The sequence below is a fragment of the Euprymna scolopes genome, chromosome 30 (genome assembly GCF_053919585.1).
Source record: "Euprymna scolopes isolate OS-2025 chromosome 30, ASM5391958v1, whole genome shotgun sequence".
NCBI classification, from domain to species: Eukaryota; Metazoa; Mollusca; class Cephalopoda; order Sepiida; family Sepiolidae; genus Euprymna; species Euprymna scolopes.
The window spans coordinates 39,982,222-39,998,339 of record NC_136511.1 but is presented as its reverse complement, the minus strand read 5'-3'; the positions used below and the strand labels follow the sequence as shown (position 1 = coordinate 39,998,339).

Below are 16,118 nucleotides of genomic sequence, written 5' to 3'. Positions count from 1 at the left end.
GGTTTGGATAGAATATGTAATCAATGACAATGATTGGAATTTATTTTAACTAAAACACAGACTAATTTAACATAAATGGCTGGCAATATCGATTTTTTCATTTAGGTCTAACATCGATAATTCAACAAATTTATCTTTATATATTTGCTGGAATTCAAATTATTTTTCTGCTATGATATAATTATTAGTGATAATTTATTTTTATTTATTACATTGATTTTTGTTAAGACTTTGGATCGTAATATAATTGGAATTGGACTGTGTTATGTCTATTGTAATCGTATCAAACCCTTCACTTACAACAGGTTATGGGCCTATAACTTTTTCACCGTTTTTGCTGGTTATATAATTATAATTGAATTGTATTACTTTTAAAGGGGACACTCTTGAACATTCCTAGCAAATCTCGGAAATAAAAAAAAAAATGTAATGAAAAATAGTCCAAAGACTTATTGAATGATATTAAGCAATTGTTTGTGAACAAGTAAATTGTTTGAGATAAAATGGAAAATTATATAAAAAAAAATTGGACACATACGACGCACCGTTAACCTTATTTTTTTAATGGAATTTTATTTTATTTTTTATTTCTTTGGATTGCTATTGAATAAACATGGACTTAACAACTTCAAAGGCCCGTACTTGGCCTTTGGGACAAGATCATAGTGTCGCATCTATTCTGATGTTACACTTTACCTTTTCTGCCCTTGGTCAATGGAGGAGAAATCATTCATGACTGAAACAATTTTTATTTTTGTTCCTGTCCAGAGTGCTCCTTTTGGGGAGCTGGATTTTCCCCCACATCAATCGACCTTGTGTCTAACTACCCTCATGGGAAGGCAAGTAAATAGAAACACAGACTTATCAACTTTTCATAGAGAGTTCAGTCTTCGATGTAAATTTAATATAAAAAGGTTCTTGATTTTCCATTAGGTCTTTATTGTATAAAAGTATCGCATAATTTTCAGTACAGGACAATCTTATGTTGACCTTAATAAATTGACTTCCCCTTCTAAAAATTGAACAGTAAGTTTTTAAACTTAAAAGAAATAATCTGAGGATTTGGTGTTTAATTGGTGCAGTAATCTAAAACATTTTGGTACTTGTGCAGTTTATGGACTGTGCTGCTATTTTTTTTTTTAGATAGGATTTTCAAGTTAAATTCAATTTGTACAGTATCTTTTGTTCAGTAAATTCTTAGACGAAAGTACAGAATAGTTAAAAAATGCCCCGTCTTCCCCTCGTTAAGAAGTGATTTCTAAATAATGTTATTATTTCAGCACGGTCCGTATTCTGTTTAAATACCGCCATTTCCCCTACCCCTTCCCTCCAAAAATAAAATCACAAACATTCTAAAGTATGGTGAAAAATGTCGAACTCCAGAGATAGTTGGGGGGGGGGGGGGCTCATTTTCAATTAAATTTATACAGCAAACTTAACCCCTATCTAAAAATTTAACAAGTCAGTTAAAAACAAGTAGTTTGTATGGAAATTTGGTTCTTAATCGATAGCAATCCAAAGAAAGAGAAGGTGTGATACTATATCATATATGTCCATTCTTCAATATTTAAAAAAAAAAAAAATGATGGCGTGAAAATGTGTGACACAGAATTTTCTAACATTTGTAGCTGTCTGCTTTCGGGTAATCAGAATAAAGGCCGTTGATGAGGACAGCAATTACAGTGAAAAGGATGTAGATGGCTGCTGTCACTAAACCCAGGGTACGTTCCCATGGCAACTCGTTGATGTTTTTCATGATAGGAACGCCAAGAAGAAGACCTGAAAAGAGGGAACAGGAAAGTGTTTTTAAAGTGTTTGTTTATAGATTTTGTTTGGATTATTATTTATTGATGCAAGAATAAAGTAAACAAAAATGCCTGTTCGCTGCTCACAGCAAATAATAGTTAAAAATTAGTATAAAACTTTCTTTCTGTAGTGCGTGAGGTCCAATTTACAGGTAAAGAAAAGAACAAAATGGCCACCATACCTGATTATATGCTGGTGGGCCTTGCAAAGTAAGGTGAAATCTTGTAACTCATATGCAAATGAGATGGTGCGGCATAGCAGTCAATCTACTTCTTAAAGTAGAGTATAATTAACATTTTGTTTTTTAACCACAGGGTATATTCTTTTTCTTGGTGACAGTAGGTTGTCCACAACTCAGAGCCGTACAGGAGGGTGGAGAGTACTACGTTTCCATCAGCACAGTCTTTGCACAATCCTCAATGTTCACTGGAGTGACTATGTCACCAATGTTGAGGTCATTGAGTAGGCGGAGATCACCAGCATTGAGGCCATGCTGCTGAATTCACAGCTACGCTGGGCCGAGCACGTCTTCAGGAGGATCATTGCTTGCCCAAGATAGTCCTATATGGCGAACTCTCTACTGGCTGCTGTGACAGAGGGGCACCAAAGAAACGATATAAAGACTCTCTGAAGAAGTACCTTGGTGCCTGTCACATTAACCACCACCAGTTATCTACTCTCACTGCTGACTGTAACATCTGGCAACGCACTGTCCAACAGGCTGTCACCTCCCTTGAGGTCTCCCGTACAAAAGATTTGCAGGAGAAACGTTGGAGAAGGAAGATCCGGGAAGCCTCAGAAGCCATACCTGACGTGACTTTTGACTGCAACCTCTGCGCCCAAACCTGCTTGTCCTGCATCAGGCTCGTCAACTACAAGCATGCCTGCAGTCGACGTGGACAGCCCCCTTCATAGGATCTTCGTTTGTGAAGTCAAGCCAAGAATAAGAAATTCTTTTTCTATTTAATTTTTTGAAGTGCTTTTTCCATTGAATCTTAATTGTTTCATTTTGATTATTTGATTGATTAAGGAGATTAAGGTAAATAAAGGAAAAATATATTCATCCTTGTTTAATAAAACAAGGATGAATATATTTTATATCACATAGGATTAGTGAATCTCTTGACAAAGGTTTCCTTTCCAGGGCAATTGCTCTTGACATATCAAAGGCCTTTGATAAGGTATAGCATAAGGGCCTACTTCACAAGATTTCCAGCTATGGTATTACTGGAAATGTTTTCTTAATCATTAAATCATTTCTCTCTGATAGGTTCATAAGAGTAGTGGTTGATGGGCAGAAATCAGAGGCCCACAGTATTAATGCTGAAGTCCCTCAGTCGTCCATCCTGGGCCCAACTCTCTTCCTGATCTACATCAATGATCTCCCAAAACACATACTTAAATCATTCGTTGACATCTATGCTGATGACACGACCATCTATGGCAACACATCAAAGGCCATAAATGACAAAGTTCTCTCTAATTCTCTCTCCTTTGATCTTGAGCACGTGGTACAATGGGGGAAGCGGTGGCTGGTTACTTTTAATGCATCCAAAACCAAGCTTCTATCTTTACATCATCAACGCTCTGATCCCCATCTGGCATCAATTGAAGTGGATGGCTCTCGTCTTGGGAAGCTCCATGTTTTGACAAGCTTCTGGGTTTGACCTTTACTCCTGATCTGAAATGGAACATGTACATCAAATCTGTTGCCAGGGATGCTGGGAAAATTGTGGGATCCTCCTACCGCTCCAGAAGATATCTCACTACTGATGCAATTCTCTATCTGTATAAAAGCCAAGTACGTCCAAGGATGGAGTACTGCTGCCACATCTGGGCAGGAGCTGCTAAAAACAGCCTATTATGCCTTAACAGAGTACAAAATAGACTTTGTGGTTTAGTGAGGGATGCCCTTTTCTCTTCCCTGCAGCCTCTCTCCCACAGAAGAGATGTTGCAAGCCTGTCTTTGTTTTATCGTTATTTCAATGGCAGGTGCTCGTCTGAGCTCCAATCCTTCGCCCCCCTTGCCAATCTTTCACGAGAAACACCTGTCTGGCTGAAACTATTGTCACTAATTTTCCCTACTCTTTATCTGTACCTAAATCCAAATGTAGATTCAATGAAGAAAGCTTCTTTCTTAGAATTGCACGCCAGTGGAACTCTCTGCCTTTTGCCTGTTTCCCACCTGACTACAACTTGTATGTCTTCGAGTCCAACATAAACAAACTCCTGACAAACAGCTCCCTTAAGTAAGACACTATGAAAACCCCCAATACTAATGATTACTACAATACTATCTCATTGATTACTGTACACGCAATAACCCTTATCCCTGAGTGGCCTTCAGGCCTTGATAAATGGTGACGCCCATGTAAAAAAAAAAAAATATATATACAAATAAATGTTACCAAAGGCAAGATAAGTTAAAAGAAAACAAGAAGCAATTCAAAGAATTTTCGAGCATTTATTACTATAGACATTTTAGAATTAGCTTTTCTTTTTTTTTTTTTAAATTCAACACTTCAAAGAATTATAATTTTTCTTTTTTGTATTCTTTTTTTTACAAGAGTACCCAACGTAGTATAGATATCCCCCAACCTCCTCCCCATGTTGAGAACGGCTTTCGAGGTTAGGGGTGTTTATTCCGAAAGCCGTTCTTAACATTTTTAAAGAAAATTGTGGAGGTGGATCTATTTGTTTATTGCACGCATACAAACATGGCCGCCAGTGAATTACAGTGCATAATACAGATCTTTACATCTCGAAAACTACTTGTCTCTGCAAAATCTAAATTAGATTTTCTCATTCAGCATAGTCGAAACCCTCTAAAAGTTTCGATTTTATAGAAAATTGTGGTGGTGGACCTAATATAAAAATATTAGGAATGTTTTTTTTTTGTTTTTTTTTTTACAATTAAACAGTTCCAAGAGGTTAATTATTCCTGTAAAACTATTTGCTTGACAATGTTCTTAAAATATTCTCCTCCCTTAAGAACGCTTTCGCCTCGTTATAGCAACTCCAAAACTTGCTCATACTGTTTATACCCATGTTGAAAGGGTTAATGTTTTGCCACGTTTATTCAAAGGTTCTCCAGCGACACCGTTGACAAACCCATCTTTCCTCAAACTCAGAAAGAGGCTAAATTTTCGGACCTTATCTGACTACCTTAACCCTTAACTGATCTTTATTCATTTACTTTATTTTTTATGATTGTTCCTATTTACTTTCCTCCCCACGAGGGCAGAGTTAGACAAAAAGTCTGTGTGAGGAAAATTCAGCTCCCCAAAATGGGGCACTAGTGCTACGCCAGAAACATTAAAATAAATAAATAACATTTCAGTTACGCGCACATTTGCCGTATACACGCACGCAAATTCTGTGGAGATAAAAAGTAAAACTGACTTTTCGTGCGGACGTAAAACAGAGCATACCACGTGACACAGGGTATCTATCCACTTTCTGTCCAAGCAGCGCTTGAAGAAAAAATCATTTCTCAAATCTTTTCTGACAGCCTCGCTGGAGTCACCCAAGAGATATAAAAGACACCGCACGTAAATTAAACCAATCCAGTTCAGCCAGTTCAAGATGCAGCTCTAAAAAACACGATCCCTCACACTGGTGAATCCAGCGTCAGTTAATTAGCCGAGCAAGCGGACTGATTACCCACAATGAAGAGCGACACTATCATCGATCACTGCCACAGTGCCACACAGGCCGTATTGGTTAAAGTCCCGCCTTTTTGGATAGTCGACCATACCCTTTGGTTTCTCAACTTAAAAGAAAAAAATGAACGACCAGACGCCGAAAGAAAGAAAAGAAAAACGAGTGAAACCGATCTTTCTTTTTCAATCTTCTAATACGACGTCAGTAAATCAACAACACGCGTATCCACGGACCTCCTTACGAAATAACGACACTGGTCTAAAAAAAATTACCGATTTTTGCGAATAATCGATTAAAAATCGAAAATTAAACACGATTTTTCTATGAATTGAATTCCGATGACAGTCAATTGGCGGCCAAAACACACATGGACCTCTTACAGATCAACATTCTCGTAGCACATTAGAAGACCAGCCAACCAACAGGATTTTACCGACGGCATTGCCAGGGGTGATTATCAATGCCTAATCAATATGATATTTAACCATGGAGCTCGCGACACAATGCAGAAAAATGCTCTCACGCCAACTATGGCCACCCTGAGCACAACAGAGATTTTCACACATGCAGAATTTAATAACGCCCCAACACCTGGGCCAACCATGCGCAACGCTTTCAGAACGAGCTCATTACAAGCACGTCGGATTATTACACAATGTCGATAAACCAATAGAGACCCACTTGTACTTTGACTGTGCAGACTCACATGCACCCGTTACGTCTGCAGACTCACATGCACCCGTTACGTCTGCAGACTCACATGCACCCGTTACGTCTGCAGACTCATTTCCAGACTTATATGGATCTACGACATATCGCCACAAACCAGGGAATGACAAGGAATTATCACCTTCGACATTCTGCCTTTTTGCTCAACACAACGGTATTCTTTTAAACGGACACAAACATCCAATACACCACGCGACCACATGCGGCCCATTTCTTTCAAAATTACACCGACTCAAATTTGAGGATGTCACTTTTTTTTTTCGGACTGCTTTCAAGTTTTATTCTTCCTTATTGACATGAAAAGAAATAACATTTCAGTCACGGGCACATTTGTTGTATCCACCAACGCAAGTACTGTGGAGATGAAAAGTAAAACTTCGTTTTTTCGTGCGGACGTAAAACAGAGGATACCACGTGACAGAGAGTATCCACTTTCTGTCCAATCAGCGCTCGAAGAAAAGCACATTTCTCAAATCTTTCAAATTTCAAATCACTGGAGCTACCCAAGGGAAATAAAAGACACTACGTGTAAATTAAACCAGTCCAGTCCAGCCAGTTCAAGATGCAGTTTTACCGGTAAACAATGCTGCTGACTCCGTCTAGTGGAATGTAAAAAATACTAACATGACTTCGAACGCATCATGCACCTAAATTCTCATGAAAATTTAATTCCTTTTCGTCTTATGTTTTTTAAGGAACATTATTTCCTCAGTCCAGAAAGACTTATTTAAACCCGAAATCAAAAACAAACTACTATTTCTTCTCTACTGCGACGACAAAGCACACATACATAAAAAAAATTATACTTTCTTTAATAAATTTCTATATTAAATGTTGAAACCGGTCTTCATATTGCTAATTACTGACATCTTTTCATTAAAAATTTTTTTTTTAAATTTTATTTATTTTATTTTTAATTTTATTTATTTATTTTGTTAAGGGTTGAGAGATATTTATTATGCTCACGCCACAGCTGTGATAACGTGATACGGCATAATCACGTTGACACACCGGTTCCCATCAGATCACCGAAGTTAAGCAACATAGAGCCTGGTCATTACTAAAATGGGTGACCAATTTTGGAAGACCAGGTGCTGCATGTAGGAGGATGTTGACACCTCCCTGCAAAAAGTTGCAAAAACCTAACGTTGTCATCTCCCCTAACGGGGATATACATGCGACTGGGGACCGCTTGTGAATTTCATACTCCCATGAAACTTCCTCCTTCGGAGGAAGCCGGTTAAACCCTGAATAGGGTTGGTGCTGACTGCACACTGCACACACACAGCTGTGATACCAGGCATCGGTGAATATCAACCAACCTCTTACACTCTGGATAGGAACAAAAATAAAATTTGCATCAGTAATGAAGGATTTCTCCTCCACCGACCAAGGACAGAAAAGGTTGAAATGCAGCATCAGAACAGATACCACACTGTAATCCTTGCTATTCTATTAGGCCAGGCTATTTTGCAGAAACTGGAAATTTGTTTGTTGGTATGTGTTGGCACTTGATTTTCTTTTTACATTTGATATTTAACTTTATTTATTTTTGTATTATTAAATAATTTATTTGTCCCCCTACAAAAGGAGGGTGGACCTGTAAATTCACCCTTGTCCGTTTGTCTGTCAGCACTTTTCTCAATAACTACACCTTGGAATATTTTTGGCATTTTGCATACACATTAAATATGATATGAGTAAAAAAAGTAACAGAACGGATTTTCCGGGAAAACTCCGGCCTCCCCTCCCCACCTTTCGGGATTAAAATGGTTAAAATTGACACCTCTGTGTATATTAAAAAAAATTTATGTCTTGGATTTTTATAAAACTTTCTGAAAAATTGTAACTAACTGATTTCTATATAATTTTGTTTGTCTATACTTCGCGATAACTCAGTATGCCCTATATTTAAGAATTCAGGTGATAAGTCATTCCCCTCTCAGTACAGACCAATAAGTCTCCTGTGTGTCATGAGTAAGTTGCTGGAATCCACAATAAATAGAGAAGTAGTCAACCACCTCAGCAGAAATAACCTTCTTAGCGACACACAATATGGTTTCCGTTCTGCTAGATCTACAGCAGATGTTCTAACGGTTATATTTCATAGGATTAGCGAATCTCTCGACAAAGGTTTCATTTCTAGGGCAATTGCTCTTGACATGTCAAAGGCCTTCGATAAGGTTTGGCATAAAGGCCTACTTCACGAGATTTCCAGCTACGGTATAACTGGAAATGTTTTCTCGATCATAAAATCATTTCTCTCTGATAGACTCATAAGAGTAGTGGTTGATGGGCAGAAATCAGAGGCCAACAGTATTAATGCTGGAGTCCCTCAGTGGTTCATCCTGGGCCCAACTCTCTTCCTGATCTACATCAATGATCTCCCAAAACACATACTAAAATCTTTCGTTGACATCTATGCTGATGACACGACCATCTATGGTAGCACATCAAAGGCCGTAAATGATAATGTTCTCTCTGATTCTCTCTCCTCTGATCTTGAGCACATGGTACAGTGGCGAAAGAGGTGGCTGGTTACCTTTAATGCATCTAAGACCAAGCTCCTATCTCTACATCATCAACGCTCTGATCCCCATCTGGCATCAATTGAAATGGATGGCTCTCGTCTAGGGAAGGCCCCATGTTTTGATAAGCTTCTGGGTTTGCCCTTCACTCCTGATCTGAAATGGAACACGTACATCAAGTCTGTTGCCAAGGTCGCTGGGAAAATGGTAGGATCCTCCTACCGCTCCAGAAGATATCTCACTAATGATGCAATTCTCTATCTATATAAGAGCCAAGTACGTCCAAGGATTGAGTACTGCTGCAACATCTGGGCGGTAGCTGCTAACAACAGCCTATCCTGCATTGACAGAGTACAAAATAGACTTCGTGGCCTGGTGGGGGATGCCTTTTTCTCTTCCCTGCAACCTCTTTCCCACAGAAGAGACGTAGCAAGCCTGTCTTTGTTCTATCGTTATTTCCATCACAAGTGCTCGTCTGAGCTCCATTCTCTGGTCCCCCCTCGCCAATCTTTTTTCAAAAAACACCCGACTAGCTGAAAACACTGTCAATAATTTTCCCCACTCCTTATCTGTGCCTAAATCAAAACGTAGATACCATGAACAACGCTTCTTTCTTAGAACTGCACGCCTGTGGAACTCTGTTCCGCTTGCCTGTTTCCCTCCTGACTTCAACCTGGATGTCTTCAAGTCCAACACAAACAAATTCTTGATGAATCGCCCCCCCCCAAGTAATGATACCTTATCAATTCTCCAATACTATTGCTACACTATCCCATTGATTACTGTACACACAATAACCCTTATCCCCGAGTGGCCATTGGGCCTTGATAAGTGGTGAACTCCATGTAAAAAAACAAAACAAAAAAAACTCTTGGGTGTGCCCCAGGGGCTCTTTTAGGGCTGATAAAAAATACTCCATTTTTGGGACTATTTTACTATATTTGTCCAAAATTTTCTGTGTATATCAATTTAGCAGTTTTGCATGGTGCTGAACTCAAAATTAAATATGTTAAAACCTTGGGGACTTTTGGGGCTAAATGGGGTGGGGGTGGGGGCAAATGATGGCCACTCAAATTTACATATCTTAAGGCCTAAAACTGCACCGTTTGTTCATTTTCACCAGAATTTGACGTCCGCTGAGTATTTTTCAGGCTAAATGGGTGGGGGTGGGGAGACAATGCTGAACTTAGTCATCTTTTTTATGCCTCGTTTACTGTGCACTCACGGGAGATCATGCATGCTTCACTTGTTTGTTATTTTTATTTATATTTTATTTGCTGCGGTTCTTCCATTTATGCGTTTACATTTTACTCGTTTTTATATTAAGGGGGGGGTAACTTAGGTTAACTTAGGTAACGTAGGTTAAAGGGCAAATAAATTATAAACTGAACAAATAAATTATAAACTGAACAAATAAATTATAAACTGAACAAATAAATTATAAACTGAACAAATAAATAATAAATAAGAAAACTTTGGGGAATATTCTTTATTGGATACGATTTTTATGATGTTTGATTTTAGACTGACAGGACCGCAGCAAGCGTCTGGGGACTTTGCTTGACAATAACCGATATTCCTAACACAGCTGCTTTACACCCTCCACAAAAACGACCGATAGGTCATAAAACGGGCATAAATAAATAAAAATTACCTGCTAGCATTCCTCCAAGATGAGCTGAGATTCCTACTTTGGTGCCCCCAGGAACCGTGTAACGTCTGTAAATGGCACTTCCGGTATCAGTTACAACTGAAAATAGAGCAAGAATAATTTAGCATTTCTCAAAGTAAAATAAAAAAGTAACACAAAAAACAAAAACAAAAAAACTTGTGTGGAATTGTTAATAAATTCATGGAAGAAGAATCTTAAACTTAATGTGTTTATAGAAGTGAGACAATGCAATAGAGTTTCATTCTATATTAATAAACAAACTTTATTAGATGCGTACAAGAGAGAAACGTGTTAGTAGGTAGAAGTGTTCTTGTGTAGAAAGAGAATTAATATATTGCCGGCTTGTTGAAGAAGAGAATAGCTCACTCCACACGTGGTTATAGCTAGTAGTCGCCGGAACAAAGGAAGCTGATTAAAGGAGAAAGAGAGGGCAAAGTGTATTAATGTGTTGGCGTGCGTGAGTGTGAGTTGTATGTTCTTTAGCATGACAAAGAATGTTCGTTTGGGTACAGCACGTGGAAATAAATGTGAGTTTGGAGAGAGCCAAAGGTCCAGGCTAATGTCCCCCCCCCTAGCAGGGTCAGGATCAAAGAGGATTAAAGATTCGTGATTTCGTCTTTTATATACTCAGTCACGTGATTGGACAAGCCAGTGAGAAAATGGATTTTAAATCCCAAAGTCATGAGAAGTAGTCTCTGCCTGTGATGTAGGGGGTGTCGGTTGCTACATTTTCTTTTTTTACTAAGTGAGGATAACAAAATACCTGATATGATACACAAGTGCAAAGCTACATTACTCGACGAGATGGCCTGCTAGATCATCCATCTAGGGGACGGAAATTCTTTTGTAAAACCTATCATCATCTGCCTGTTATCTTGCCATTGAAATGTACGAAATAGATTATTTCCCCGTCATCTTGATCTATATTATATTTCTGTTTGTCGGTTCCAATTTCTCAGAAACTACTGGACCAATCTAGTTAAAATTTTATATGGACATTTGTTATAAGAGGTAGCGAACTAAGTATCATGGTATCCATTCGATGCAGAGTTAGGAATTAATGCAAAAATTGGCATAAATTTAACCATATTCAACCAATTTGACATAAAACACTCATTCTAAGTCAATATACTATAAGTTTTTGCAGTTTTTTTAAACAGGAAAAAAATGTAGTTGATTATATAAGTTAAAATAATTAAAACGTCATCTTGTAGTGCTATGCATTACAAAGTTCTCCAGATAATAGCCGAGAGGAATCCAATTGTCTTGACAAACAAAGATCCTGAAATGTTGCTTCTTTATGCAGACTTTTTTTTTTCATTTTCACCCCAAACAAGGCACAGTGCCACATGGATGTAGGGGACTACTATCTGGGACATAATTTGCAGAGATACTATGTAGGGAGTTGAGCAGCAAGATGTCTGTTTACATTAAACTTGAACTTCTGATGTCAGTACAGTCACGGAAGCAGGAACCCGGAAGAGAATTCCAAAGTCTAGCAGTTCTAGAAGAAACTAGGATAGTTGAAGGTTTTTTTTTACATCTGGGTATTTCTACGGTGTATGGAGTGAGATTTTGCTGCTTGTCGGTTTTGTCGGGGGTATTTATGTCGAGGAGGTACAAAGGTTTGTAGTTCGAAGCACCTACTTGGAAAACGGGTAGAGGGGTGCAACATGTCGATTTCCTTAAGTTTTTAGTTTTAAGCCGTTTTAGTTTCAGAAGAGAAATGTTGCTCCAAATAAAATGGCAGTGTCAATTCAGAGAAGTTTTAGAATTGTAAAAACTTGCAGATGAAGACCAAGAGCAGAGTTCCCGGTAGGTAGCCAATTTGAAAAAGTCTTGAGATGGTTAGCAGAGCTCTTTACCGTGTGAAGGTGAAAAGTTGTGTGCAAGAATGCTAAGTGGTTCAATATATTTTCTGGAGTGATTCCAGTTTCTGATTGGTTGGTAGTAGAGCGTGATTTTATCTGATTGGTCAAATCTTATCACCCTTGTTTATAAATAGAACCTTCCAATTTTTTTTTTGAAATCGTACTTTACATCAATAAATATTGCAACCCTTAATGCAAATTTTAATTTAAATGTTTTGTGGGCGCATATTTTTGTAGCAAGTCTGTTTTAATTGAACAACATCGGAGAAGAAATGAAAAATGTTACCCAAGACCAGGAGAACAGTGATACGGACTGGAGCGCTGAGCAACATGCGCAGAAAGGAACCTTCCCAACATTTATAATTCATCTCTTTCCAATTCTGTAAATAAAGGAATAAATAAAAATAAAAGTATTAAATATCCAAAAAATTCATTTAACATATAAAGCTATCCTGTCATATTTTCAAAGTCAGACCCAAATAGCATTTAATCTAACAAATCAAATTTTGCTTCTAACTAGCCAATTTTTATGTGCTATTGTTGTACCATGTTATTGGGAATATGATAACATACTTAGCCTCAATTTATTAAAAAAAAAAAAATGGCGCTTATCCAGTTTTATGCCAATATTTAAATTGTTTGTAAACAGAAAATGAACGGAATGGTACAAATATTTCATTATATACTTATGTATTATGTTTAAAAGACAGTAGACAAAAATTAAGTAACTTCATCAAGTATCCTTTTTTTATATACAGGGCGCTTCTACATTTCGAGATTTTGTAGTCGATAAATGGAGTTTTCAGATAAAAAAAAAAACAATGGTTTCAACAGATTTTTTTGTCAATTCTAATAAGTTACAATGGTAGCTTCCAAGTTATGCAGTGGAATTACCTGAATATTATTGAATTATTTAAAAAAAAAAAAACTTTAATCGTAGTAGAAAAATTGCCGCCATCTCATTTAAATCGAAACGGAAAATTACTTCCATTTTGAACTCTCCTGTGTCTTACGATCGTTTTCATCAAATTATATTTTTATTTTTTTTAATAAATAATTTTCTACCTTATCGATTTTCGTAATTTTTTGGATATAATCATCTTAAAAATCAAGGAATACGTAGATACCATTGTCTTTATGTGAAATTCAGTTTTACGATTTCCGAAATTTCGTCCCAATACTGTGGAAGCGCCAATACATTTTTTAACGGCACCATTTTCTGTTTACACCAGGTCAATCACCAAGCGACATAATTCAAAGTTTAAATATCATAATCATCATAATGTTACCGACCGGAAATTGTTCACCAATCAAATTTTATTCTATTTTATAAAGTATACTGTATGCACACATGTAAATTTTAGTGCACAGACTTTTTTTTTTAACCTAACAGGTAAGTACACAATGAAGTATTTGTGCAATTATATATATTTTTTAATATTGAGGTAAAACAGGACAAGCCCCCAATATTACTTACTCCAGCCCAAACGATTACTAATATGAAACATGTTTAAATAAACATGTTTAAATAAACACTTAAAAATAAAAATCAACCAGAAGGATACCTCATTTTAAAATGAAGAATATACTACCTTAAGTTTAAAAGTGGACAAAAAAATAAATATTAAAAACTAAAATGACTTCACTGCATCCTGAGCAACATCGGGTAAGGACATCTAGTTATTTCTAATAACAGAATTTTTCCACGCAGAAACGCAATTCTTCTTGCGCACAATTCAATGAATAAACGGTTCGAATAAATGGTTAAGGTTTTGTCCCGTAAATGTTCCTTAACATCTTTCTAATTTTTTTCCAAATATATTTTTCCAAATATTTGCACAATATGGTTTTACTAATTATGTATGATCATTTAAGGCACGGCAAATGTATGACAAGGCACGACAACTGCTTCTGCTGATTCTCTATTCGTGTAATGATTAGGCACGTCATCCAAGCCACCTGGGATTCTTATATCAAGAACAAGAAGCAATCGATTTTAATTTAGACGGACTGGCAGACTGCTTTTCTTTTTTTTTTTTCATTTTTATGCTAAAAATCTTTGTAAAAAATAAATAAGTTTTATTCCCCCCCCCCTTTGTCTGACAGGTCAAGTAATAAGAAATAGGACAAGGAATTAAATAATTTATTGGTAAATTTACTTTTTATTGTTATACAATTCATTTTTAATTAAGAGTAGAAAAGTATTTATAATAAAAATCAATTTTTACACAAAATTGTGGGAAATTGCATTTTCCTTAGATGTGAACAGTTTGAAGATTGCGAATACCGGGGGCATACTTATCTCCCTTTTCGTCATTTTAATGGCGGACATACTGTTTTAGACCATAGCGGTATACTTTTTTGTTTTATTACTAAAAACACAATAGCAGTTGTTCTACTGGATGAATTTTCGTAATTTTTTGGATATATTACTATTTTCGGCGCGACAATTAAGTACTTTTTTTTTTTGCTTAAAACTATATATTTTTTTTTAAAAATCGATCTGTCGACTCTATCTTTACAAGCACCACGTCAAATATTAAGATTTTTTTTTTTTTTTTTTTTTTGAGATATTCCTGTTTCGCAAAATAATTTGATGACGAAATTAAAGTCATGCAAAATTAATTTCCGTTTCTTTGTATACATGACAGTTATTTAGTATTTTTTCCTTTTTCTCGCGGACAACGCTAGGTTCGCAATTAATAAAATTAAAATGATAAAAATACGCTTCAAAAATAAACCTGATACATGAAAAGAAGCGCTGATACTTTCTGATGTTGGAAATCATAGCGCGAAGACAGATGAACCTGTCGAAAAAATAAAGTTATGGGTAATACAGCAAAACTTGTCAGAAACTATTGATTTTCGCCACCAACCCCTCAGCAGCCAATTTTTCTTGACTAGAACCCCCCCCCCCAACTTCCCCCGCTTCACAAATTGTTCCTATTTTTATAAATTGACTTGCAGATCTCAGAATGTCCATTCGAGAACGCAGTGAAACTGTTAAGGGAGGGGAAAAAATCAATGTGACAACCTGCTAGGCTAGAATGTTCCTTTTAAAAGATTTTCTTCCACAAGTCCGAACTCCGAACGGTCCACGTTGTTGGATGTCCTTCCCAAGGGAGAAGGGGCGTGGCGGGGGCAAAGTTCAGCAATCTGTTTGCACTTAAGGGAGTTCTATTCTCAGCGGGAACTCCACCTTTGTGTCTTCATTTCTTTTTTAGGCACTGAAATTTTGCCAATAACGGAGACGATTTCTTTCAGAACGAACAATGTGTGTGTGTGTGTGTGTGTGTGTGTGTGTGTGTGGTTCAAAGCTTTGCAGTCTATTGCTGCTCAAGGGATTTACCAAAAAATTCAACCACCTCGTCTCAAAAATAAGCTTTTATTGTTGTAAATCAGTTTGGTTTTTAAATATGATTTTTTTTTTTTGTTAAATATCAGAAAAAATTCAGTGGACAAGACAAATGTACGTTAAATTAACATAACAAAACAATCCACGTGCTAAAAACTCGTTTCTCTCTTCTACTAACGAAGATAACAAATAAAGTTGTTTATTAATATAGAATGAAACTCCATTGCGTTGTCTTTTGTTCTATACTTGTATTATTTTTTTCTTAATAATCTGAACATGTGTTGCCCAATCAATCGTATTAGTTTTTTTTTTTTTTTTTTTTTTTTTTTTTGCTCATCTTCACATCAAACAATGCTTGTCGCCACTTAAGAGCCTACTAATTGGGACGATGCCTTAGAAAGATTAACAAGATGTTGGTTTACGTTACATTTAAACTTCTGCATATCAGTACAGTCAGGGAAGCAGGTAGCAGGAAGGTAATTCCAAAGTCTAGC

At 36.7% G+C, this 16,118-nt stretch overlaps 1 protein-coding gene across 1 annotated transcript in view; it reads right to left on the bottom strand.

The window, feature by feature from the left end:
* Positions 1-217: 217 nt before the first annotated feature.
* LOC145254758 (rhomboid-related protein 2-like) overlaps positions 218-16,118 on the bottom strand; it is a 247,447-nt gene continuing 231,546 nt past the window's right edge. The window contains exons 8-10 of the mRNA XM_080113508.1: positions 12,556-12,649; positions 10,381-10,476; positions 218-1,779 (exon numbers count right to left, since the gene is read on the bottom strand). Of these exons, the coding sequence (XP_079969634.1) occupies positions 1,616-1,779; positions 10,381-10,476; positions 12,556-12,649 (354 nt within the window). The 3' untranslated portion in view covers positions 218-1,615. The remainder of the gene's footprint in view (positions 1,780-10,380; positions 10,477-12,555; positions 12,650-16,118) is intronic.